Source organism: Pelophylax lessonae, assembly GCF_965119305.1.
Source record: "Pelophylax lessonae genome assembly, chromosome: 3".
Lineage (NCBI taxonomy): Eukaryota > Metazoa > Chordata > Amphibia > Anura > Ranidae > Pelophylax > Pelophylax lessonae.
The window spans coordinates 195,203,267-195,230,633 of record NC_138770.1 but is presented as its reverse complement, the minus strand read 5'-3'; the positions used below and the strand labels follow the sequence as shown (position 1 = coordinate 195,230,633).

The following is a 27,367-nucleotide window of genomic DNA, read 5'->3' as shown; positions in this document are numbered from 1 at the left end:
AACACTAAAGTTAATTTTAGGGCACACAAACACTAGTTTACCCAATTTTAAAATCATAAAAGATGAATGAGTAAACCGATACCCAACATGTCAAGAATTAAAATTGCAAAAAAAAAAAAACAATACCCTATATTTTCCATAGGTGATGTTTTAAAAGCCCCTACAGGTAATCTGTTTAGCGTTACCCATGAGCTCTGGTGCTAAAATTATTGATCTCACTCTGCCGTGATATTTATCGTGTAGCACAATTGCTGTTTTTTTTTTTTTTTTAATACAGGCATCCCAACTATTGCATTTCTGTATGTATGCCTGGGTATGTGGGGGTGGGGAGGCTAAAACATGTTTTGTTTGTTTTTTCACTTCTAATGTTTTTTTTATTTTACTACTTATGATTTTATTGCTATCACATAGGGGACAAATAGTTCCCTATGTGATAGCGTTAAGTGACAGGTCCTCTTTGTGGGGGGGGGGCAAGTGTGTGCAAGGAGAGGGGCAGGAGTGAAGAAGAGCAGTATATACAGGCAGGGGGCAGTCTGTACAAACAGGTTCCATCACTAGCCGGTGCTGACTGTCATTATCAGCTTTTTTTTTTTTTAAACAAGATTTTATTGAGGCTTTGTCATTTTACACAGCAAACAACAGTGCAGTAGTCAAAGCATACAACGTAACAAATAAACACATAAAATGAGCACACAACCAATAAGTCAAGGAAGGCGACAAGCCTCAAGTTTCTTTTTTTTTTGTTATGTAGGAGACTATAAGTACCATTGGGACGTCCCCGAAGGGACCTACTGGCCAAATAGTGAATGAGGACGGGGGGGGGGGGGAAGGAGGCACGGGAAGACAAGGGTGAGGTGGGGGGTGGGGGGGGGGGTAACAGGAACATAAATGCATACATCAACTTAACCAACGGCATATAGTACTGCGGTGTGTCGTATGGAGTCACAGAGTAAAGAGATTAATACTGTTAAGCGAAACATCAAACGGTATCTTATAACTAGTAGTAATAGGTAACCAGTCAGGAGTCATCATCATTTAGGCGGAATGGTATCGGGCAGTTCGGTGACAAACATGAGATCAGGTGGTCAACTCAGGTCTCCTGAAGCAGGGGGGAGTCCAAAGATAGAGAGGGGGCCTATCCATTTTTTCCTGAATCTGGATGAATGTCGGTGGGGGTGATTGGCAAGGTCCATATGTTCTAGTTTCCATAATGCCATGACATCAGCCCTGATTTCAGAGATAGTGGGAGGAAATGTGTCCATCCAGTGCTTGAGTATAGCCCTGCGGGCAATCATGTAGCAGGAGGAAAACCATGGTTTGAATTGAGTCAGGGGAGTTCTCATTCGAGGAGGTACTGAGTCCAGTTGTGTATCCAGGAAGCCGAACACCAAAGCATAGAAATCCTTGGGTAATGGATAGCCCACCAGGCGAGAGATGAAATTGAGTATTTTATCCCAGAAGGCAGAGATCATTGGACACTCCCAAAATTTGTGGAGTAGGGTGGGATGCAGAGAGTGGCAAAGTGTGCAGTAATGATGGCAAAGATCTTTGGATAAACGAAGATGCGGGAGGTAGGCCCTGTGCAGAATTTTAAATTGTTGCTCCCTCCAAAATTCATCGTGTACATTTTTGCACGTGTAACGATATCCTTGTAAGGCGTACGTATGCGCATGGGGAGAATTCAAGACTTTATTCCATGGAAGGGCAATTTGCTGAGCAACATTTGTAAGACTGTCCGAGTTGAGGGGTTGATAGATATGCGAAATTTTATGTTTTTGCGAGTGGATCCAGGAGTCTATTTGTGAGGTTTGGAATCGGAGAGCCTTGGAGGGGCATACTGCATTTGTGAAACTGAGACATTGCTGGAGGAACAGGTGTTGGTTGGAGGTGACCCCATATAGCTCAGAGAGGTCCGCCAATGACCGGGGTGTCCCCAGTGCATCATTATAAAGTTGAGAGAACGATGTCAGACCCCTTGCTGCCCAGGAGGAACAGATGCGATGATGATGTTGGGCCTGTGGGAACATGGGGTGGCCCCGTATAGGAAGGAACTTGGAGATGGTCGCAGGGACCTGCAGTTGTTTCCTGACCGCCCTCCATGTGGCGACAGTGTCTCTGACCAAAAGATTGGATTTGAGGTGTGTGGGCAGGTCTCTATGTGGACAGTGTAATAAAGAGGACAGGTCGTAAGGTGCCACCATATTAGTTTCCAGCTCGTAATTGGTGTATCTGGACTCCCGTCGTATCCAGTCTAGGCAGCCCCTCATCAGGGAAGAAAGATTGTAGACCCTGGTGTTGGGCAGGCCGATCCCTCCCTCCCCTTTGGCGAGGAACAGCTTGGGAAGTGCTATACGAGGCCGGCGTCCCTTCCATAGGAAGGAGGCGAGGGCCTTTTGGAGTCTTTGTATATCTGCATGTTTCAATAGGAGAGGGATTGTCTGCATCGGGTACAGGAGTTTGGGGAAACCGGCCATCCGGAAGAGATGGCAACGGCCAAAAAAGGAAATGGGGAGAGAGTTCCAATGTTGGAGATCTGCCACCAATTTATCTATGACAGGGGTGAAGTTTAAACGGTACATAGACGAGGGGTGGGGACCAATTTTAATTCCCAGGTAAGTGATGTGGGTCTTGGCCAGAGGTAACGGGGACGAGGAGGCCCAATGGGGCGTCCGCGGGACATTGAGAGGGAGAACCTCACTTTTGGAAAAATTGATGCGCATGCCCGAGCAGAGGCGAAATGACTCAAATATTGATTGGATGATCGGGAGGTCGTGAGGGGGGTCCGAGGTGAAGACCAGAACATCGTCCGCAAAAAGCGCGGATCGGAGTTCCGCGTCTCCCACCCGTATCCCCCGCAACTGGGGATGAGAAGTGAGTGTCCTGGAAAGGGGTTCGACAGCCAAATTAAAAAGGAGAGGGGACAATGGGCAGCCCTGTCTAGTACCCTTGAACAGACGAAAGGGTCGCGAGGAATGACCCGCCGCCAGGACCTGTGCTGAAGGGGAGGCATACATGGCCTGGATCAAATGAAGAAAGGGGCCAGAAAAGCCAAATCTCTTCAGGACCATGTCTAACCATGTGAAGCTGACATTATCGAATGCCTTTTCAGCATCGAGGGTAATTATGGCACAGTTCCCGGCGGGATCATTGCGGGCAACTTCCAGCGACACGAGTACCTTCCGAATGTTCGAGGTGGCTGACCGCCCCTGGGTGAAGCCCGCTTGGGCTGGGTGGATGATGGTGGGGAGGAAGGATGCCAGTCGATTGGCCATGATCTTGGAAAGCAGTTTGGAGTCCAGGTTGAGAAGGGAAATGGGACGAAACGAGCCAGGATCTAAAGGGTCTTTGCCCTTCTTCGGGATAAGCTTAATGTGAGCCTGGAAACCCGTGGGGAGATAGGGGTGGCCCTGGAGTATATAGTTAAAGACTCCACAGAGGGTAGGTGCTATGTCAGGGGCCATAAGTTTGTAAAAATCTGAGGTGTAACCATCCGGGCCAGGGGCTTTATTAGGGGGGAGTTGTTTAATGGTGGAAAGGATTTCATCAACTGTGATGGGTGCATTTAGAAAAGCGAGATGTTCCTCTGCTACTGAAGGTAGATGTGCTGTGTCTATTAGTTCCACTGCCTTAGCCTCATCAATAGGGTCCGGGCCATAGAGCGAGCTATAGTAACGCTCAAGGACCTCCACTATTTCAGAGGGGGATTCCACCACAGAACCCTGCTTGTTTCTGAGTGCAGTGATATTAGTAGGAGTGAAGGGGGGTTTGCATAGGGAGGCCAAAAGTTTTCCAGGTTTGTTCCCAAACCTATAGAATTGCCAATTTCGAAAAGAGGTGTGCAGACTCTCCTGTGCCTCCGTCCACTGATCAAAGCGCAATTTTGCCAATTTCCAATCCTCCCTGTGTTGAGGGGTATTGGAGCGGTTAAGTGTTGCTTGAGCCTCCCGAAGGCTCTTGCTAGCGGTCTGGTACTCCGCATGCACTCGTTTTTTGTAGGCCGAGGCATAGGACAGGACGCGTCCTCGTAAAACAGCTTTGCCTGTCTCCCAGAGGAGGGTCGGGGAGCAGTCAGGGGAAGAGTTGTGCGCCAGGAAGTCCTTCCACGTGTTGTGGAGGGTAGGGCCGATGTTTTTGTCTTTAGAAAGATAAGAGGGGAACCTCCACGTTTTCTCCCCCGGGGAGCGGGGATTGAAGGAAACGTCTACTGCCACAGGGGCGTGGTCCGAGATCGCGATGTCATGAATGGAAGTGCGTGAAGTAAAGGGGAGCATGGGGTCATTAGCAAATATATAATCTATGCGGGAAAGGGAGTTGTGGGGATGCGAAAAGAATGTAAATTCTCTGTCGATTGGATGGGTCAGTCTCCACGTGTCCGTGAGTAGCAGACTGGAGGCGAAAGAGGCTAGGCAGGTAGAATGGGGAGTTGAACGTGTCTGGGCTGAGATGAGTGGCCCTGCCCTATCTTCCGCGGGGGACATGCATTGATTGAAGTCCCCCACCACCATCAAAGGTAGATGGAGGTAGGGTGCTAGCAGGGGTGTGAGGGAGTGGAAAAAGGATTTAGGGGGAGGAGTGGGAGCATAGATCCCCACAAGGGTCCATTTTTGCTGCCCGGTTTGGAGGTGCAAAAGCGCTACCCGGCCTTGGTCGTCAAAGTGTGAGGAGAGGAGGGCACTGGAGAACCGTTTATGTAGCAGTACCACCACTCCACCTTTGCCCTTGACGGCAGGGGAACCATGCACCTGGCCCACCCATAACTTCTTCATGCGATGGAAGTCATCGGCATGGAGATGAGATTCCTGTAAGATCGCCACGTCTGCCTTCAGACGTCTGAGATGCCGAAGCACAGCCATGCGCTTGTGGGGGGACCTGAGGCCCTTCACATTCCAGGTTACCACTGTCAACTGAGCAGCCGAGACTGGATAGGACTAAGGAGCTGATTCAGATACCTGTAAGAAAACCTGTCAACATTTGAATGACTCCATACACCAGAAAACATACAACATGGTAAATAATGAAGGGGTAGGTTATGAGGGGGTAGGCTAGGAGAGAGGGTGAGGGTGGCCCTAACTAGGCCAGAGAACAAAAGTCCCAAGGGACGCATAGTGGGAAGCCTGTACTTCTCTTTTTTCCGCATGTAACAGATATCATAGGAAGAAACAGCGTTACCGGGGACGTTGCTCTGTGCCCTAAAAAGGCTGGGATAAGTGCTATCTCTCGATCCTCGGTAGGGAGGAGAGGAGGGAGGAGGGGACTTGGTTCCCACAGATCAGCGCCCGGCAAAGCCGCTATCACATAGGATAATGGCCGGTGAGACCCACGGGCCGCACTCCAAGAGAGCACCCATGGGTATCCCCGGCCCTCACTCATCGAATAATTAACGCAGAACAGGAGAGAATAAATGAAACACATCAACAATGTTACCCAACCAAGTATGTAGAGGAGAAACTCCGAAGTCCGTGAACAAAGGTTTCCGCTCTGGCTCACTGACCATTACTGGAAAGAACAATTTAACTTTCAAAGTTCCAAAACCAAGCAGATCTCAGCGGGTACGTGATCTGGATCTATGGCCCACCAGCCGTTGTTTCTTAGCCGATCCCCTCCTGGGGCTTCTCTGGTCCCGAGCTCCCGAAGAGTGTTGGGGGGGGGGCGATCCGCGGGGGAATCCAGAGTGATATGAAAGGCAGACTGTAGGTAATGGCTGGCTTCCTCTGGGTGAGTGAAAGATCTGACATCCCCTGAGGCGTCCGTTATTCGAAGCGTGGCCGGGTACGCAAGCGTGAACTTGATTGATTTGTTGTAAAGCACTTGGCATATTGGCTGGAACGCCTTCCTGCGCTTGGAAACTTCCTGAGAATAATCAGCAAATATCAGGAGTTTGTGACCATCCAATTGCAGTCCTTTAGAGTTTCTGAAAGACCTAAGTATATTTTGCCTGTCAGCATAGTTGAGATATCTGACTATTATAGGACGAGGGGATTTCCTTTCATTTGAGGGGGGGCCGATCCTGTGTGCCCTTTCAACTGAGCACGGGGAATGTATGCCCAGGGCTGCAGGTACGCGGGACATGCAAATGTCAGTCAGCAGATCTAGTTGATATGTTTCTGGCAAACCAATTATGCGAAGGTTATTTCGCCGAGAGCGGTTCTCGAGATCATCCAGTTTCTCCAGTATATAGCGCTGGGTCTGCCTAGCATGTTGATCGTGTGTGAAGGAGTTTTGTACTTCTTCCTCAATGTCAGAGACACGGTGCTCAAGCTCTTGCAGCCTATGGGTGTGTTCTCCCAGTTCCCGCCGGAGCTGTGCCATCCCGGAGGCAATCGCTTTGTCCACCGCCGCTGTAATAGTCGGGGACAGCAGGGCGGCTACCGCTTGGGCTAGGGAAGCCACCTGTGCGTCAGGGAGAGGGGACACTGCAGTCTGTGACACAGAAAGTGCTGGTGGCGAGGCCGCGTCAGCAACCTCCATGGCGCCTGAGGCCTGCTCCGGAGCGGGACCCCTGTTCGGGGGGGCAGACGAGTGGGGGCCGTGGAGGACAAATTTATCCATCCCTACCGGTTCCGTAGTGTGCTGGGAGTCCGTCCCGAGGATCGTTAGGCTCGGATGGGCAAAAGAATCCTGATTATGAGCGGGTGAGTCCGGAGCCGCTGTTCCGCGCTGCCTGTTACATGGGCGCCGGAACCGGAAGTTTTTATCAGCTTTAAATGTAATGGCGGGATTTTTTTTTTTCCCCTTTACTTTATGGAGCTGTCATTTCTGGGTTGGAGTTAGAAGGAGGGGGGGTTTGGGGCAGAGAAAGGCAGAAAAGGAGAAGAGCAGTATATACAGTGGGGGGGGGGGGGGCAGTCTGTACAGACAGGCTCCCTCACTTGCCAGCGCTGTCTGTCATTGTTAGCTTTTAAATGTAACTGCCGGCTCTATTTTTCTCTTTTTTCTTTACTTTATAGCGCCGAGAAGGTGCGGTCATAAACAAAGGTACGGGGTCACCTGGTGATGTCACTGACTCCGCCCTTTTTACCTTAGTTTAACCACTTCACCACCGGACCTATTTCGGACACTTTTTGTTTACAAGTTAAAATCAGTATTTTTTCCTAGAAGACTACTTAGAACCCCCAAAAATTATATATATTTTTTTAGCAAAGACTCTGGAGAATAAAATGGCGGTCATTGCAATATTTTTTGTCAAGCGGTATTTGCGCAGTGGTCTTTAAAACGCCATTTTTTGGGGAAAAATTACATTTCACTGCATTTAAAAAATACTAAACAGTAAAGTTAGCCCATTTTTTTGTATATTGTGAAAGATGATGTCATGCCGAGTAAATAGATACCCAACATGTTACGGTTTAAAATTGCGCCCCCCCGTGGGATGGCGACAAACTACGGTCAATAGAGATCTCAATAGGCGACAATTTACATTTATTTAACGGTTACCAGTTTAGAGTTAGAGTGTAGCTCTTTTTTTTAAATTATTGCCCACGCTCTGGCGATCGCGGCGATACCTCACATGTGTGGTTTGAACAGCGATTTCATTCGCGGCTCGACTTCCGTATACGTTTTTTTTTGTGCGGGAGCTAACGGTTTTTTTCTCCATTTATTTTATTTTTTTTTAACTTTATTACAGTTTTTTAAAAAAAAAAAAAAATCTGATCACTTTTATTGCTGTCACAAGCAATGTAAACATCCCTTGTGACAGCAATATGCGGTGACAGGTACACTTTATGGAGGGATCGAGGGTCTAAAAGACCCTAGACCCCTCCACTACACTTCCCTGTATGCAAAACGCCAAAAACGGCATTTTTGCATACAGCCGTTTTTCAAATTTGCCGCCGTTTTGCAGCACACTAACCCGGAAGGGACGTCCCCTCCCGCCCCCCCCGGGTAATGATCGAGCGGCTCCCGAGCCGCATCGATCGGTACCGACGGAAAGCCGACCGTCGGCTTTAAACCACGGTACCGGGATGATGCCTCTAACTAGAGGCATCATCCCGGTATACCCCCGCAAAGTTTAGGACCTCATATGACGTCCACCCAGGGGGAAGCGGTTAAAAAAAAAAAAAAAAAAAAATGGATTTTTGTAAGAACTTACCGTAAAATCCTTTTCTCTTAAGCTCATTGACAGACGTAGTCTTCTTGATTCTCAAGAGCTGGGTTATGTTGTCTCCGCAGGAGTAGGACTAGGCAGAATGACAAAACGTTCTGGCTCCACCCTAGGGGGCAGTCCCTGAGGGTATATCCTCCCTCTCTCTGCTACAGGGAATCAGTTCTGTTTAAAGCAGTACAGAGAAATTAACCCAACCCAACTCAATGATAGAGGGGCGGGTACTACGTCTGTCAATGAGCTTAAGAGAAAAGGATTTTACGGTAAGTTCTTACAAAAATCCATTTTTCTCTATCGCTCATTGACAGACGTAGTCTTCTTGATTCTCAAGAGCTGGGACATCCAGAAGCAGTGCCACAAATGAGGGGTGGGATTGACAAAATCAAATCCAATCTAGTAGGCCCAACCGGTGCCAAACTAGAAGTTTTAAAGGCTCATTATAAACAAAGAATGAGACTAAAGAAAAAATTTTCCAACGGAAAAAAACCCTCGAGGTAGACCACTGGTCTCCTCAAATTGCGGCCTGCAAAACCTTGCGGCCAAATGAGGCATCAGACGATGCCATTACATCAACTTTATAATGTTTAGAGAAGGTATGCACCGACGACCAGGTAGCCGCCTTGCACACCTGGACCACTGACGCCTGATGGCGAAAGGCCCATGACGCACTAAGTGCCCGAGTGGAGTGCGCCTTAACAGGGAACGGGGGCTCCCGACCCTTAATAGAATAAGCCTGCACTACCGTCTGTCTGATCCATCTGGAAATGGTCACGGCAGATGCAGGCAACCCCTTTTTGGGTCCATCTGGGATCACAAAAAGTGAATCCGTCTTTCGAAACGAGTCTGTCGTTTTCAAGTATACCCTGATCGCCCGGACCACATCCAAGGAGTGCAAAGCAAATTCCCGAGGATGACTGGGCTTAGGACACAGGGAAGGTAATACAATTTCTTCATTCAGATGAAATTCTGAAACTACTTTTGGTAGGAAGGATGGATTCGGACGAAGAACCACCTTATCTCTATGAACCACCAGATATGGTGAACGACAAGATAATGCGGCCAGTTCTGACACCCTGCGTGCAGAAGTAATAGCCACCAAGAAGGCCACCTTCTGGGACAACGTGGGTAGAGGAATCTCCCTAATATCTTCAAAGGGAGGTTTCTGAAGAACCGACAACACTAAATTAAGATCCCAGGGGGGTAACGGCGCGTGCACTGGCGGAGCCAGATGTCGCACCCCCTGGATGAAATTCCGCACCAAGGAATGAGTAGCCAAAGGCTTCTGAAAGAAGATGGCTAATGCTGAGACCTGACCCTTGATAGTACTCAAGGCCAGTTTCTGCTCAACCCCTTGTTGCAGAAAAGCCAATATTCGACTAATCGAATAAGACCGAGGACGGAACCCCAAAGGTTCACACCATGCAATGTAGGACTTCCATGTGCGATGATAAATCTTTCTGGAAGTCGCTTTCCTTGCTTCAACTAGAGTAGGAATAACTGAAGCTGACAAACCTTTGTCCTTCAGCACCTGGGTCTCAATAGCCAGGCCGTTAAAGCCAGCGATCGTAAAGCAGGATGGAGGATCGGTCCCTGAGACAGTAGATCCTCTCTGAGAGGAAGTCTCCACGGGACGTCCGCCACCAGTCTGACCATGTCGGCGTACCAAGCTCGACGAGGCCAGTCCGGAGCTACCAGGATTACTGGGATTCCTTCCTCCTCTACCCTGCGAAGAAGTCTTGGCAGTAACGCGAGAGGAGGGAAGGCATATATTAGCTGGTATTGCCCCCACGGGGCGATCAGTGCGTCTGCGGTTTCTGCTAGAGGATCGCGGGAGCGAGCCACGAATCTCTGAACTTTCCTGTTGAATCGTGATGCCAACAGATCCACATCCGGGGTGCCCCACCGTAGGCACAACTGGTGGAAAACGTCTGGATGGAGGGACCATTCCCCCTGATCCAGGGTCTGACGGCTGAGATAATCTGCCTGCCAATTCTCCACCCCCGGAATGAACACCGCAGAGATTGCTGGAACAAATCGTTCCGCCCAGCGAAGAATGCAAGCCACTTCTTTGGCCGCTCGGACACTCTTGGTGCCCCCCTGGTGATTGACATAAGCCACAGCCGTGGCATTGTCCGACTGGATCCGAACCGGGCTGCCCTGGAGCTGCTCGGTCCAGTGAATCAGACAAAGTCTGATCGCTCTCAGTTCCAATACATTTATCGGTAATCTGGATTCTTCCGGGGACCAAAGTCCCTGGGCAGATAATTGACCGAGAATTCCTCCCCATCCGGATAGACTGGCATCCGTGGTCACTATCGTCCAATATATTGGCAGAAATGACTTTCCCTGGCTGAGCATTGGAGACCGAAGCCACCAAACCAGAGACTCTCTGGTCTGTTTGCTCAATCGTATCTGATTGTCCAGGGATTCCGGATTCCGATTCCATCTGAGGAGAATCTCTTGCTGAAGAATTCGGGTATGGGACTGGGCAAATGGGACTGCTTCGAATGAAGCCACCATCAACCCCAGAACCCTCATGCAAGTCCGAAGGGAAGACCAGCTGTTGGACAGTAACAACTGGACTGCTGATTGAATCTTTCGAAGTTTCCCTACCGGAAGAAACACTCTTGTCCTGACTGTGTCTAGAATTAGACCCAGATATTCGAGCCTCTGGGTGGGAACCAGAAAAGACTTTTGCTGGTTCACCAGCCACCCGAATTCCTGTAAAGAAATCATAGTAATTTCTATGTTTTGTAGCAAGATCTGAGGAGACTCTGCATGAAGCAGAAGATCGTCTAGGTAACCTAGAATCAATATACCTCTTTGGCGCAGAAGTGCCAACATTGGGGCCAACACTTTTGTGAAGACCCGCGGAGCCGTGGCGAGACCGAAAGGTAACGCCACAAACTGATAGTGGTTCTCCTCTACGGAAAAGCGTAGAAAACGCTGATGTCCTGCGAAAATGGGAATGTGAAGATAGGCGTCCTTGATGTCTATGGACGCTAGGACATCCCCTGGATGCAGGAAGGCTGCTACCATGCGAATGGACTCCATTCTGAATCTTCTTATGTTGACGAAAGAATTGAGTGCTCTTAAGTCCAGAATTGGACGCACTTTGCCCTCTTTCCTGGGTATTGTAAACAGGTTTGAATAAAACCCTTGAAACCGTTCTGTCCAAGGAACGTGGACTACCACTCCTTGTTGTAGTAGATCTGTGACTGCTCTCCGCAGATCTTCTAGACGATCCGGAGATAGTCGGATATTGGAAGGGAAGAATCGCGCCGGTGGGAGAGATCGAAACTCGATCTTGTACCCTGACTTTATGACTTCGCAAACCCATTTGTCCGGGATTCTGGAAAGCCATGGATCCGGGAACCGGCGAAGACGTCCCCCCACCCCAGTTATGGGTGGGGGCGCACCTTCAGGCTTTGGATGGTTTATCTTCAGGTCTGGAGGGGGCGGGCTTTTGCTTGCCCGACCAACGACCCCTGATGCCTCCTGTAGGAACCTTGGAGGACTTAGTTTTTTCACCCGCTGGACGAAAAAACCTCTTGTGAGCAGAAAAAGAAGGCCCTCGTCTTTGACGAGTTCCTCTACCTTTAAAATTTTGCGGTAAAAAGGTGCTTTTTCCACCGGTGAGATCCTTAATGATCTCATCTAAGTTGGCTCCAAATAGACGTTCTCCTGAAAAGGGGATATTAGCCAATGCTTTTTTGGAACCTTGGTCGGCTATCCAACCTTTTAGCCACAGTGTACGCCTGAGAACCACTGCTGAGACTGATGCTCGCGCCATTAATGGAGTGGCGTCTAACGCCGCATCACATACAAACTGTAACCCCTGTATCATTTGCTCCAACAAATCTGATACCGCCTGAGGGACTTCTTCTAAGTCCCGGCGTAACCACTTGGTCCATTCAGTTACAGCCTGCGAAACCAGACCAATAGCAATTATTGGCCTGAAAGCTGATCCAATCAAGGAAAACATGGTGCGAGACATAGCTTCTATCTTGCGATCCACTGGATCTTTAAAAGACGGAGCGTCTTCTAAAGGAATAACCGTGGCTTTATTCAATCTAGCAATTGGTGAATCCACCACAGGTGGTTCTGTCCATTTCTTAATAAGGGTTTCCTCAAACGGATAACGCCTGTCAATGCGTTTGGAAATATTAAAAGTGCGTTTTGGCAGACGCCATTCTTCATCGATTGGATTGCCAAAACATTTGGGCAATGGAAAAACCTTTGCCACTTTGATGCGCTTTTTAGTCCCAAAAGGGATCTCAGTTTCAGCTATTTCTGATGGAATACCCTGTAACCTTAAAGTCTCTTGAACAGATACAATGAGTGCGTTTACCAACGCTTCCTCTCGGGCTATGGCAGATGCCGAAACATCCTCCTCACTGTCTGAAGAGACAGGACCCGAGACACCAATACCAGATGAAGTACCTGCAACTGCAGAAATAGGCTCAGAGTCTGAATCCGAGGTTTCAGATAATAAGGGGTTAGGCGGGGGTCGCTTTCTTGCGCCCTGTCCCTGACAAGCCACTTCCACCCGGGACAAAAAAGTTTCCATAATGGCTGACAAAGATTCAATTGTCAATGGGGTGCTGGAGGATCCCGCAGACCCCTCGAGGGGATCCGGAGGAGATACATGAGTGGCAGGGTCCATGTTAATACAGGACACTTTTGCCAGCAATAAACAAAAATAAAAACCTTTTTTTTTTTTTTTTTTTGTGTGTCTCCCCCTAGCGCAATAGCGCCCCTCAGAGTACCTGCTTCTCGATCCCAGAGAGAGAGAGAGGGACCCCCAAGGCTCACCAACCGATGCAGTGCAGTTTCCAACAAACTGCAGCCAGCGTCTGTCTTACACAGACCGGAAGGAGCTGTTTGCTTTTTTCCCGGGCAGAAGGCGTGGCTCCGCCCCCTGTGTACGCCTTCCGGCGTTCCCAGCCCTCCACGAGGAAGCTGGGCTCACAAAACATGGCCGCCCCCATAGAAGAGACATAAGACTCCAAAAACATGGCGGCCGGCGTGACCTGAGGACATACATGCATTCGGTCTACGGCAAAATGGCGGCGGACCGCCGATATCGTCTTCCCAGCACATCCACCTGCACTCTGCTGAGAGGTGACATATGGATCTACAGAGATACACTGCACATAAGGTAGGATTATACCTCCTATGTTTGCTGTAATGTTACAGTCTGCTGGGTAGAGTGTTAGCTCTTGAACCAAGTCCACTTCCCACAAACACATGCTGTATTACAAGGGGGACTTGTAAGTGTCAGATATATACTGACCATATCTGGAGGGGCCCATAATATATACTGCCTCATAAATGAGGAAAAAAGGGAACGTTTTACTCACCATACCGAACCGACAGGCACCCTCTCTTCATAATACCCTATCCACCGAGGTGGGGGTTTGTGGACGCCTCGACTCTCTGGTCCTGGCGTCCAAGCGAGCTTTTAACTCGCAAAGTCAGTCCCTTTACTGGGACTCCGTCGCGGCCGACTCAGCGCACTGGTCTGCACGCGCTTTTAGGCAGAAACCGGGGTGACCACTGGATCTCATATCCAGCCCGTCGCCCGGCCCCGCATACTTACTTGAATATGTCGCGGCCGACCAAGCGCAATGCCTGGTCTGCACGCGCTCGTAGGCCGGCTGGGGTGACCACAAGTGTCGCCCAGTCCGGCATTTTTGCTTGAAGATCTCACAGGAAAAAAACACTGGAGAAAACTACCTAAAAAATGTCTTTTTCTTAAAGAAAAAAAGTCTTGCCAGGACCAAAAGATCCCAGCAAGGAACTTAGGTCCTTACTCCTGACTAGACAGAAAAAAACTGATTCCCTGTAGCAGAGAGAGGGAGGATATACCCTCAGGGACTGCCCCCTAGGGTGGAGCCAGAACGTTTTGTCATTCTGCCTAGTCCTACTCCTGCGGAGACAACATAACCCAGCTCTTGAGAATCAAGAAGACTACGTCTGTCAATGAGCGATAGAGAAAAAAAGGTACAGCCCTCACCCCGTCAATTTTTTTTTTCCTTTTGTTTACTTTCTGCTGTTAGCAGGAATCCCTGCTGAAAGCAGAGATGAGTCGCTGGTTGTTAGGACGCCGGCTCCTAACAACCAATGCAAAAACAGATGCAACAATGGACCACCTTGTCTATTTGCATCTGTTTATCCTCTGCTCAGTTTTTTAATGGAACAAGAAATAGGGTTTTCAGCTGTTCAAAAAAAAAAAAAAAACGGATGTTCACAGAAGCGAATTAAAAATATTTCCATAGAGGTGCACTGATGTCCGTTTTTCATCCATCAAGGGATGGATGAAAAACAGAAACGGTCCGCATGTGTGAAAGGGGCCTAAAACCTGGAAGCTTATACACAACTGCCCCAGATTTTGCACTATACAGCTTTAGTAAATCAACCCCACTGTGTCAACTGTAGATGACAACAAATGGGTCATGGACATTATTTGGTGTATAAAAATCATGGACTGACTTATGAGTAGGAAAAATTCGCTGGATGCCTGCTGAGCTAATGTGTGTCTACTACCTGAGGAGGAGTAGCTGTTCGGTGCTAGTATGCATTTTAATCTCCTTTACATTTAAGCCAATTTCAGTACACATTCACCCTAACACATCTGTATGTTAAATTAATTGGGCAAATTATATAGCAATGTTTAGTGCATTAGACACTTGCCGTGACTGCTCTATACCATTCCAAGGTAAAGCTCAGGATCAAGACAAAGTCCTACAGTATTCTGGAACGGAGTCCCTAATGCCGAAAGCTTGTAATGTGGAGATTAAGCATAGGAAAATCACATGGGAACAGTGTGTTTGATAAGAACAGATTCAATCCCAATAAAAAAAAAAGATGTATTCAGGAATGGTCCTAGTGGGGGGAGTCAAACATCTCCAACTACAAGAGCATTGTCACTTGTAGAGATTTTGTAGCTTGCTTTTGGGGGAGCCTCTAACTTTCTATGCTCAGGTTTATTCTGCCAAATTATCTCCAAACCAATCTCAGAAAAAAATAAAATAAAACTATATACATTGCTTTTTAGATAGCAAGGTTATAAAAGTACACTCCAGGTCTTAAAAAACAAACACAAAGCTATCTGCAGATGACAGTAAACATACTTGGAGACGTTTCCAACAACCAGAGTTTTCTTCACAAAACGCCTGGAAGTGTCCACAGATCTTGTAAACCCAGCAATTTGGTTGTCATTTTCTGTTGGCGCGGAATCCTAAAAATACATTGCAAACGTAAAGATTTCATAAACATAACAGCTTTAAAAGGAGGAGCTATTAAAGGTCATTAAACTCAACCAATTAACATGATAATCTGCTTTTCTTGCAATGCGTTATAAGCCATCATGTCAACCTCCACAGACTCATGCTTACTGACAAGCACAGCTTAGGCAAAAATACCAAAACCCTTTTATCTCCTTAGAGGAGTTTTTCTGACATGCAGTACAAAAGGACCTATAGTTTAGCAATTCAATTATGATTTTAATAATAAACCCAGACAGATAGGGGATTGCCCCGAGTTCAGCTGATCCATTCTTTATGATTAAAATCAATGATGGAGTTATTACACTATTGGCCCTTCTACTCTGTTTTTCTGTTTGTCTATCTTTTTCATTAAATTGGAGACCCCACTCTGCTTCAAGCAGGCCGGCATCTTTCGTTTGCAAATTATTGTCAGGGTTATTCTTGAATTGTATAAACAAAGACTACTTCCACATGATTTGTATGAGTGCAACTGTGATTTTCATACATTATTCTGCGTGATTAAATGTGCTCATATCCTCACTTTAGTAGTGTGGCCACATTCAGCTCTGCATCCAGAAGTTAATTAAGAAAGTTAAGTTCTGGAACTTTGCCTTTTTTTTTTTTTTTGTTCTTGGGTCAGCTATGACATGCTATGGAGAAAAAGTATCTACACACAGAGGTAAATGTCTGAATTTTTCTATACGGATAGGACAGATTCTTAGATTGAGAGAGTACTTTTTGGCACTGTATGAAATACTTGCAGCATTACCAGATTTTAGTAGGCTAACATAAATATTAATGAAATTGTACAGCCAATTATCTACTATTAGTTACTATGATTTTACTTGCCTGAATATCAGCTCTTACCCTCTTTTGCTTTCCTTATAACTGCTTGAAATACTTTTGTAGCCCACTGAGGGACGAAGGAAATCTTTGACCTTCAGGTTATACTGGTGCCTACAGGTGGCTTGGACATTGGGAAACTAAAAACTGTAGGCCAGTTTTTCATTCCATGATGAAAATCCGGTCTTCTTTCTGGTCTGTTGAAGAAGACATCAAGTCTTAACTTCAGTATTTCCAAATTGAGGGGTGTGCAACACAGAAAACAAATGCTAAAAGGCCCAAGAAGAACAGAGAACTGAGGACTACCTGCAAGCTCACTGAACCACTGGGAGAACTGTGGACAGAACACCAGGTGGCAGCCTGTAAATTTGGGAAAAAATGTACTTGATGTCAAAAGGCCCAAGAAGCACTCACAGTTCTAGTAGAGTGCACCTTGTCAAGAAAGGTGGAACCAGATCTTGAAGGCCAAAAGTTTGATTGATGGTTTGAGCCACCTAGAGATGGTAGCAGGAGAAGCATAAGTACTCTTGCTGGGACCATTCGGAATGGAAAAAAAAAAAAAAAAATCATTCTTTCTGAAAAAAAAAAAAAAAAAAAACAGTGGCCTAAAAAAATTTCCTTTTGACTAGTTGAAATCAAAGGCAGAAACTACCTTAGGCAAGAACGACATCCTGGGCTTCAACGTTATCATGTTCCTATGTAACATCCAAGAAAAACTCCACGCAGGATAAAGGCACCGTCTCCTACCTTTAGGCACTGCAGGAATCAGACTCAGATGTCAGTCTCTCAAAACCTAGGTTTAACAGCCAGGCAGTTACAGCCAGCAACCCTGAAGCAGGATAGCAGTGCCCTCAGAGTATCCAACAGGAGCGATACTAAATTGGTATATTATATCCACCTGGGCCAGACTGGAAAAATGAGGCTCACTAATATATTCTCCATGTTGATCCTGAGAAGCAGACAATGAAGAAGCTTGTGTACGAATTCCACAGAGCCACCAGAGCATCCACTGCTTCCATTAGATGATCCCTGTACCTGAAGACAAACCTGTCCAGTTTGTTGTTACCCTGAAAGCCAAAAAGACAACATCTGGCATTGCTCATCTATGATACAGATCCCCAGATACCTCTGGGTGTAGGGACCATGCCCTCGGGTCCAAGTGCTGTTGTTTTGGGAAGTCTGATTGTGAATTGTGTATGTGTGAGATGTAGATGGCAGGCAAGGCTGGAGTATATAGTTCTGCCCGGAACAGTATTTGATCTTCCATTCTTGTTGTGGCGAGACCTCTGGTTCTTCCCTCATGGCTGATGTACAGTGGGTACGGAAAGTATTCAGACCCCCTTAAATTTTTCACTCTTTGTTATATTGCAGCCATTTGCTAAAATCATTTAGGTTCATTCTTCTTCCTCATGAATGTGCACATAGCACCCCATACTGACAGAAAAACACAGAATTGTTGACATTGTTGCAGATTTATTAAAAAAGAAAAACTGAAATATCACATGGTCTTAAGTATTCAGACCCTTTGTTGTGACACTCATCTATTTAACTCAGGTGCTTTCCATTTCTTCTGATCATCCTTGAGATGGTTCTACACCTTCATTTGAGTCCAGCTGTGTTTGATTATACTGATTGGACTTGATTAGGAAAGCCACACACCTGTCTATATAAGACCTTCCAGATCACAATGCATGTCAGAGCAAATGATAATCATGAGGTCAAAAGGAACTGCCTGAAGAGCTCAGAGACAGAATTGTGGCAAGGCACAGATCTGGCCAAGGTTACAAAAAGATTTCTGCTGCACTTAAGGTTCCTAAGAGCACAGTGGCCTCCATAATCCTCAAATGGAAGACGTTTGGGACGACCAGAACCCTTCCTAGAGCTGGCCGTCCAGCCAAACTGACCTATCGGGGGAGAAGAGCCTTGGTGAGAGAGGTAAAGAAGAACCCAAAGATCACTGTGGCTGAGCTCCAGAGATGCAGTCAGGAGATGGGAGAAAGTTGTAGAAAGTCAACCATCACTGCAGCCCTCCACCAGTCGGGGCTTTATGGCAGAGTGGCCCGTCGGAAGCCTCTCCTCAGTGTAAGACACATGAAAGCCCGCATGGAGTTTGCTAAAAAACACCTGAAGGACTCCAAGATGGTGAGAAAAAAGATTCTCTGGTCTGATGAGACCAAAATAGAACTTTTTGGCCTTAATTCTAAGCGGCATGTGTGGAGAAAACCAGGCACTGCTCATCACCTGTCCAATACAGTCCCAACAGTGAAGCATGGTGGTGGCAGCATCATGCTGTGGGGGTGTTTTTCAGCTGCAGGGACAGGACGACTGGTTGCAATCGAGGGAAAGATGAATGCGGCCAAGTACAGGGATATCCTGGACAAAAACCTTCTCCAGAGTGCTCTGGACCTCAGACTGGGCCGAACAAGACAATGACCCTAAGCACACAGCTAAAATAACGAAGGAGTGGCTTCACAACAACTCCGTGACTGTTCTTGAATGGCCCAGCCAGAGCCCTGACTTAAACCCAATTGAGCATCTCTGGAGAGACCTAAAAATGGCTGTCCACCAACGTTTACCATCCAACCTGACAGAACTGGAGAGGATCTGCAAGGAGGAATGGCAGAGGATCCCCAAATCCAGGTGTGAAAGACTTGTTGCATCTTTCCCAAAAAGACTCCTGGCTGTATTAGATCAAAAGGGGGCTTCTTCTAAATACTGAGCAAAGGGTCTGAATACTTAGGACCATGTGATATTTCAGTTTTTCTTTTTTAATAAATCTGCAACAATGTCAACAATTCTGTGTTTTTCTGTCAGTATGGGGTGCTATGTGTACATTCATGAGGAAGAAGAGTGAACCTAAATGATTTTAGCAAATGGCTGCAATATAACAAAGAGTGAAAAATTTAAGGGGGTCTGAATACTTTCCGTACCCACTGTATACCATCACTGTGGCACGATCCAGCTGAATCTGGATAGGATGACCTTTCAGCAGAATGGATCCAAGCTGCAGAGTCAGCCAAGTATTACCAGGATGTTAATCAGGAGACAAGACATCCCGAATGATCACATTCCATTTATTGACTGGGTGTTCAGGACTCCTCCCCAGCCCTGCACGCTGACATCCAAAGCTGATCCAGAAGATGGATGGATCTGCACCCCCCCCCCACCTAAAAGCACCTTGTCCTCATGTTGATGGGGACAAGGGCCTCTTCCCGAATACACTGGGCAGGGGTTGTGGGGGTCTGCGGGCAGGGGGCTTATCGGAACCTGGAAGCCCCCTTTAAGCCCCCCAGATTCCATCCCCCCCCCCATGTGAATGAGTATGGGGTACATTGTACCCCTTCCCATTTACCCCCCCCCCCCCAAAAAAAAAAGCAGTGTAGTGTAAATAAAGACAAGAGACAGTTTTGAGAAGTTCTTAATTAAAAATCTTCCTTCGATCTTCTCCCTCCGGTCTTCTCTCCTGCTGCGGTCTTCTCCGCCGCTGACCGGGTCCTTCTCCGACGCTGTCTTCCATGGTAATGCTAGCTCCGCTTGGATGTGACTTCTAATCAATAGGCTGAAAGTTGGATCAAAGACAGCTCTCATAGATTTGCACATTGACGCCAATGCAAAAAGCTGCTAAAGTGTTTTTACAGACGCTTTTTCCTGGAGTGGATAGTGGCTTTGCAGCTCGTTTTTTCCTAATGCCCTGTGTGCATGAGGCCTTAGGTTCAGGATACATCAAAACCACTGTACCGTCTAGACAGTCAAAGTCACAACAACTGATGGAGCCCGCTGCCACTGTGCCCTAAACAGAAGGTCGTCTAAGCATACCACAATAAGGATGACATGAGAACAAAGTAGGGCCAATACTGGGGTCAGTACCTTGCTGAACTGAAGCCAGAAACCAGTCTCTCTGGTGAAGACCGGTGAGGAGAGACATGGAGGACTCGAGCTTAAATGAGAACATTCAGAGCCTTGAGACATAAGATGGGAGGGATTTCTCTTTGGATTTGGGACTATGAATAGGTTGGAGTAAAAGCCTTGCAATCTGTCACAGGAACTGTGGGCATGACACCTTGGTCTAAAGGAATTGAAAGGGCTTGATGGTGATCTGCTAATCTGCGCAGAGACAAAAATTTTGGAGGTGAAGAACTAAGAGGTAGTAATTAACAAAATTCTAGTTTGTAGCCATCGGTTACCACCTATTGCACCAAAGCATCTGGGATGCAAGGTGTACAGGTGTCTGCAAAAGGATAACAAACATCATTAGGGGTGCACCTTCATTCAGAGAAAGGCTTTTTTGAGGGTTTGGCAAACTTTGAGCCGCAAACCGTTTGGATGGACTTGGGGGTCAAGCCTGTGAAGTCTTGGCATGGAGGGTGCTGGAGTGGAGAAACAAATGATTGCTTCTTAATCAATACCAGGGAGAAGTCTTTGCAGTATGTTCTCTGTGCTTATTCTGGTGATTAAAATGATTGCTCTTGCCACTGGTAGCATCCTTGTTAATGGATCCAGAGACCTCCCTTTGAAAGCCATGGGGATCAGACGCTTCTTTAACATGGGTTCCACAATTCAGCCACTTAACCAAAGTTTGCTATGCTTATGTACTGATAGGAGACCTGCGCAAGCACTCACAACTAAAGTTTACAGCTATTTTCTCCATGCATTCTATAAGCACAGGATCAACTTTAGCAGTGGTAAGATCTCTTAAGAGATTATGACCAGTCAGCCATAGTTTGGAACTGTAAAGCAAAGTGAGTATGGGGTCAAGAGCACGCCTCACTAGTGAGAACAGGGTGGGGAGAACAGGGTGGGCTTCCATCCACTGAAAGATTGAATAGTTAAGACAGATATAGTCGATTTGAGGCAGGAAATTGTAAGAACAGTGGGGACAGACTGGTTTTTAAGATCCCTCCCAAATGAGTACAAGGCTAATAAGCACTTTGGAGGAGGAAACAGCTTGTTGGGGTATTTCCAATCATAGTGGAGAAAGAGTTGGAAAAACAGGTGCAATGGGAAAGTCTTGGTGGCTCTAAAGGACCCAAAGCTATGAACAGTACTAATGGAAACAAGCGGATACACACTGATAAGGGCTACAGTGTTCTCAAAAAATAGCAGAGGACTGAATTCTTGGGGCAAATCCCATCAGACAAAGACTGAAGCATTTCTGACTCAGACAAAGTCTCAGCAATTCAGAAGCCACCAAGGCCACGGGTAGATCAGACGTAGAATTTGCAATAAAAAGTGCTAGAGAGCCTTTGTGGCCTCCGGAGTCAGAGTCTCCAAATAACTGGGTGATTTGGGCAATAGGGTTTTGTGTCACTATAGTCAAAACCTTGGCCAAAAGGGAAGAGGAACAGGCTACACCACACTTAACAGAGTTACACACCGATGTTAGAATAGAGGAGTAGAGAGTAACGAATTCAAGGCTGCAGACGAGTGCTGCGTCAGACAGCACAATGCAAGAAGCCATGAGTGTGAACGGGGGGCAATCATGACAGCTGTACTGTAGGTAGCAGTAAAACCCAAAGGCGAAAAAGAAGGTTCTTGCTCAATGGATGAGAAAGGAAGATTTACAGTCTTCACCACAATGTGTTTTATGTGTAAAATGCTGAAATATATACATATGTGCAACTTTTTATTTTTGAAAAAAATAAAATTACTAAAACCTCAAAATTCATACCTTCCCTGGTTTTCCATCTGCAGCAGAGGTCCCTTTGTGCCCAGTTTTGGTAGCTCCATGACTATCTTTATCAAGAAGTTCACTGTGAGTACATATAGAGTCAGTTTCCGAATTACTGACAGAAGGGGTGTCTGAACGGTGGTTTGCAGGCGATGAAGCTCGTGACGGGGATTCCAAGAATTTTTTGATAGATGGATGATTTAGAATTGTGGGATCACATGCAGAGGTGCCCTGAGGAAAAGAACATATCTATTTAAAAAAAAAAAAATATATTAAACTGTTGAATGTCCCTGAATAGAATATTGGAATGAAATAGCATACATTGCTTACCTCATGTCCTTTACCAAACCCTGCAGAAGCGTAATAATTAGCCACAATGTATGCTCTGAGTTTATCCATCATTCGTCTAGCCTCATTCAGCCTCTAAAAAACAAACAACAAGAACACCGAGTAAGACTGAGCCAAAAAAGCAGAAGATAATTTTGTCACACAGCACACATACAATAAATCCTATACAGTAGGCTTCTATGGTCAAAGAACTGTGACAAACATCTTGCTGCTATAGAAGGCTGAGAACAGGAATGGCTTTAGAAAGAATATTATCACTTTACTAATTCACATCGAATTTGATTTTGTTATTGTTCCAGTGTTAAAGGAATAAAGAAACAGCTCTTCTCACTGCTGCACATCAACAGCTAGAGTTTAGCTCTAATTTTCACTCATCTTCGTGACATTAACTGACATCACACCAGAAGATACCTTCATGCTACCAGCTTAGGCTGGTAGTAATAAAATAAGGACAGAGTCCCAGAAAATCACCCTAATTCTAGGTACAAGTCTTCAAAGCCCAATGCACCCATGTCCATTGGCAGAGACATCACTGCCCTACAAGAAGCATAGAAGTAAATCAGCCTCATTTGCACAGTGCCACCCATGATTTTACAGCCTGCTTCTGGGCAGAAGAGAGCATGAGAATAAAGCACACAGTACATCATGGTCTGTGCATTCCACGGGTTCATAAAAATGTCAAGGAACCTGTGATTTTGAACTATAGGAGCCGCTGACTTCTAACGGTTCAGGTTCCAGGGCTGTCATCCTCATTTTTGTTTCTTTAGCTAGTAAGGAACTGAGACAAGTTTGGGCTTTATTAGCTGGACTATTTTTGTTGTGTCAGTTTTACCTGAAGACTGCAGGATTACTGCATATTTTATTATGTAGGTCCAGACAGTATCCAAAATTTACCCCTAAACCTCAGTTTTCTCTTTCTAAGCTAGTCCCTGGAATTTGTCTGTTTTATCTGGTTTCTGTGGTGAGAAACAGCTTTTATCACTCCCTGCGACATCACTAGGCTTATAAAAAAAACTCTTGCAGCAGGAACTGCTGGGAGCTCAGTTCCCACTGATGCAGGCTTTCCCCTAAACATCTTCCAAGAGCCAATTCTCTACAGTGTGTGGGCAGGCTCTTGTAAGTAAAGGCAGCAGCATTGTTTTGCTGGGGAAGAAGTCAATGGGGTTGATTTACTAAAACTGGAGAGTGCAAAATCTGGTGCAGCGCTGCATACAGTATAAGTCCTTATGTTATGGTGGTAAGCTTTTAGGAAATATAGGAAGTCAAAATATGTGGCTCTAGCTGTCCAATTATTTATATATATTTATATTAATTAGTGATCAACCGATATCTTTTTTTAATGCCGATATTTTGGTCATCGGATATCGGTATCGGCCAATATTGGCCTATATTTTTGGACATTTAAAAACATTTTTTTCACAGGTACTGTTGTGGAGGGACCTGGGGGTCTAAATGACCCCAAACCCCTCCTCTGCACTTAAAAGCATTCAAAACGCCAAGTTTGGCTGTTTTGAATGCTTGCATTTTTTTTTTAATTTGCCGCCGAGTACGTTTACATGGAGACACGATCAGGGCCGAATGCGGCGTTGATCGGTTCTTCTCTTTGGCGGCTGTGCCGGTAGGATGCCCGGGTCTCCCGGTGGGGACGTCCCCTCCCGCTCCTTGTAATGACAGCCGAGCTGCTTCTCAGCCGCATCGGTTGTCATTACAAGGCAGCAGACCGTCGGCTATGGACACCGGCACCGGGATGATGCCTCTAGCTGCAGGCATTACTCCGGTACAGCACTTTCCTGAAATATCGGTCACCTTGGTGGCAGATTTCAATATATTGGGGAAAGTGCATATCGGCTTTACCGATAATCGGTCGATCCCTAATATATACATTTCAAGTATATTTATTTCTGGATGTGGTGTTGAGCCTCCCTAATATGTAAATAGATACAAGTCTATGTAACTCAGTTCATTTTTAAAGATACTCTGATTTTGCTAACATAACTGGAATTGCAAACTCTTCTCTAGTCCTTAGCAACACTAAGGGGGAGATTTACTAAAACTGGAGCACTCAGAATCTAGTGCAGCTGTGAATGGTAGCCGATCAGTTTCTAACTTCAGCTTGTTCAATTAAGCTTTAACAACAAGCCCCCCCCCCATTGACATTGGCGCGATTTGACAGGTCAAATCGCATGTCAAATCAGAGCCCATTGCCAGGAAATGGCACCGTCCCAATCGATGCAACGCCGACTTTGCAGCGCCGCACCTATTTCCAAAAGTAGTTCCTGCACTACTTTTGGGGACGTCAGGGGCGACTTCAATAGACATCTGTGCATAAACCCACACAGATCTCTTTCAAGTCACCCCCGAAGTTGGACTGAAATGCGGCTTTGAAATCGTGCGAGTTCAGGTGAAGTCGCACAATTTCAAAGCTGTGTACAGTGTTAATGATAGCTAAAAGCGAATTGTTTAAACTGCACAGCTGCACCAGATTTTTCACTCTCCAGTTTTAGTAAATCTCCTCCTAAGAGACAACTGCACCATGATGCAGAGGTGGGAAGTGAGATCTGAATAAAGCAGCCTTAAAGTGGATGTAAACCCTTACATATACCCAGTGAACTGAACAGCCTCAGATGACACACAGAGATGAAACAAATCCTCCTACTTAAGTTGTACTTATATTTGTGATGTCTTTAGCTTTCTACACAGTTAAGAATGTGCACATACTGTTACAAATCTTGTTTTCTCATTCAGTAGTGGGTGTGGAGTCTGGGCATGCACTGTGTGACAGCTGAATGGAGGAAAGGCAGCCCCCCCCCCCCCCACAGGCAGAGGAACGAAGAAACTTGCAGAGCTGTGCTGTGAATAGACAAGCTCTCTGCTTATCTGTTTCTAAGTCCCCTACCCGACACAAATTTTCAGCTGCTTTGATCTCATATCGGAGAACTTGCCAGATGTTATTATGCTGATAACCGAGGAACGAAGCAGCAGAAAGACACGGCACCCAGAGCTTTGGAGAGAGATTAATAAACACTATAGATATATGTGCATAGGTCAGATTTCATGAATGGGGTTTACAACCACTCTAAAGCCAGTCTTTTCAGAACAGGACAAATCATTCTGTATGTTCTCCAGTAGATTTTGTGCAAAAGATCACCAATTGGTTCTTTTTAAAAACACAAGTAGATTTGCCTTTCAGATATCAATATGTTATTCTTACCTGATCAATAACTTCAATCTCATGTTCTTTATTCTTCAGTTCAACTGCAAACTGATCCTTAACAACAGATTCTATCTTCAATATTGCAGCATCTCGAGCTATATAAGCAGAAAAAGAAAAGACATACCAAGTCAATAAGTGATGATAAAATGCAGTAGTACAGCGCTACTGATAATATAATAAATAATTATGGGAACAAAAAATGCCATTTCACTAAAATATGAACCAGCTGTAACCAATGTATGATGCTAGTCAATCCAACATGTAGTCCTTACTTCATGCAGACACTTGGAGATGGCCCTTTCTATCTAGACAACAGGGATGAGCTTAGGCGTGTTCGGATCATAGTCTGAATCCACCTGAGCTATAGGAAGATGTCATTGCACAGAGCCAATCAGAAGCTGCCAAGACATTCCCAGCCCCACAGCCACACGTATACACGTCCCTTGTGTACAAGGGGCGGAGAGTGCTTTGACCACTCATGATTGGACCAATACAGGTTACAGCTTCCTGGTGGGCTCACTTGGGTGGGTTTGGACTAGGACTTGAACAGACCTGAGCTTATCGCTATTTGACAGTAGTAATTTGTTCCTGTACAGAGCTGATCACTTTGGAATCTGGAAGCCCCCTTTAATAAGGTGGACCCCAGATCATCCCACCCCCCCCCCCCCACTCACCAAAAAAGGGTCAAAAAGTAATAAACACAAGAGACAGTTTTTGACAAATCCGTTATTAAAAAAATTGTATCCCTCAAATCTATTGTCAATCACATCACCCGCTGGATCCAAACAATAGCAAAAATAAAAAATGATCTCGCCTCCTGCCGAATGCCTCCTCTGCGCTTTGACATTTCTTATATAGGTTAGGGGCGGGCCATCTGGCTACATCACCCGATGGCACCGCACCTTCTGACATCACATGCCCAGCATGCACCAGTCCGTGACGTCAGAAGGGGGCAGTGCCACTGCCTGACGTAGCCAGATGGGCCTGCTCCTTCCCTATATAATAAATGCCAAAGCACAGAGGAGGCATTCAGCGGGAGGCGAGAGTGTTTTTTACTTTTTTCTATTTTTCGGGTCTGGCAGGCAGCGTGATTGACAATAGATTTACATTGAGGGACACTATTTTTTATATTTTAATAAAGGATTTGTCAAAAACTGTCTCTTGTGATTATTACTTTTTGACACTTTTTTGGTAAATGGGTAAAAGGTACTATGCCCATTTACAGAGTCTAGGAGCCCCCTTGCTAAAGTGGGGTTCGAGTTTCCGATAAGCCCCCGCCTGCAGACCCCACCAATCATAGCTCAGGGTTGTCGGGAAGAGACCCTTGTCCCCATCAACATGGGGACAAGGTGCTTTGGGGACTGCCATGCTGCATGCCCAGATAAGGGTTTGGTATCGATTTTTGCAGTTTTCCCTCCACATCCAAACCAGTCCCGAAGAATCTGTAATGGACTGGGAGGGGACCCATTTTTAAATTTTTTCTTCAATAGCCGGGTGTCGGCACTGGTAACCACGAATAAATGGGATTTGACTCTTTTTTTTTTTTTTCTTTAGAAGTGTCATTTTTGCTGCTGCATGTTTTATGCATGGTACAGATGTGCCATTTTACAGGCACATTAAGGGGTCACCCCAAGCACTATAGTTAAAAGGAATTTTTCTTTTTTATTGTTACACTTTAAGCATAATTAAAATCACTGCTCCTGAAAAAACTATTGTTTTTATTTATTTACTTTTTTAAATAAAACATGTCCTCCAGGGCAGTAACCTGACCCCCATATCCCTTTTAGGGCCAATTACTTGCATATAAGCCTTCAAAATGGGCACGTTTGCTTTTTCCTGTTCAGCTCCCATAGACTTCAATAGGGTTCGCTGTTCGGTTAGAACATTTCCCCTGTTCGGCAGTTCTGCTGTGAAACGAAACGGGG

General features: G+C 46.1%; 1 protein-coding gene across 4 annotated transcripts in view; it reads right to left on the bottom strand.

Annotated features, from left to right (window-relative positions):
* Positions 1-27,367, bottom strand: part of YEATS2 (YEATS domain containing 2) — a 198,148-nt gene that overhangs the window by 154,593 nt on the left and 16,188 nt on the right. For all 4 annotated transcript variants that reach the window (XM_082252197.1, XM_082252199.1, XM_082252196.1 and 1 more), the window contains exons 3-6: positions 25,440-25,537; positions 22,211-22,303; positions 21,881-22,111; positions 15,235-15,341 (exon numbers count right to left, since the gene is read on the bottom strand). In XM_082252197.1, the coding sequence (XP_082108323.1) occupies positions 15,235-15,341; positions 21,881-22,111; positions 22,211-22,303; positions 25,440-25,537 (529 nt within the window). The remainder of the gene's footprint in view (positions 1-15,234; positions 15,342-21,880; positions 22,112-22,210; positions 22,304-25,439; positions 25,538-27,367) is intronic.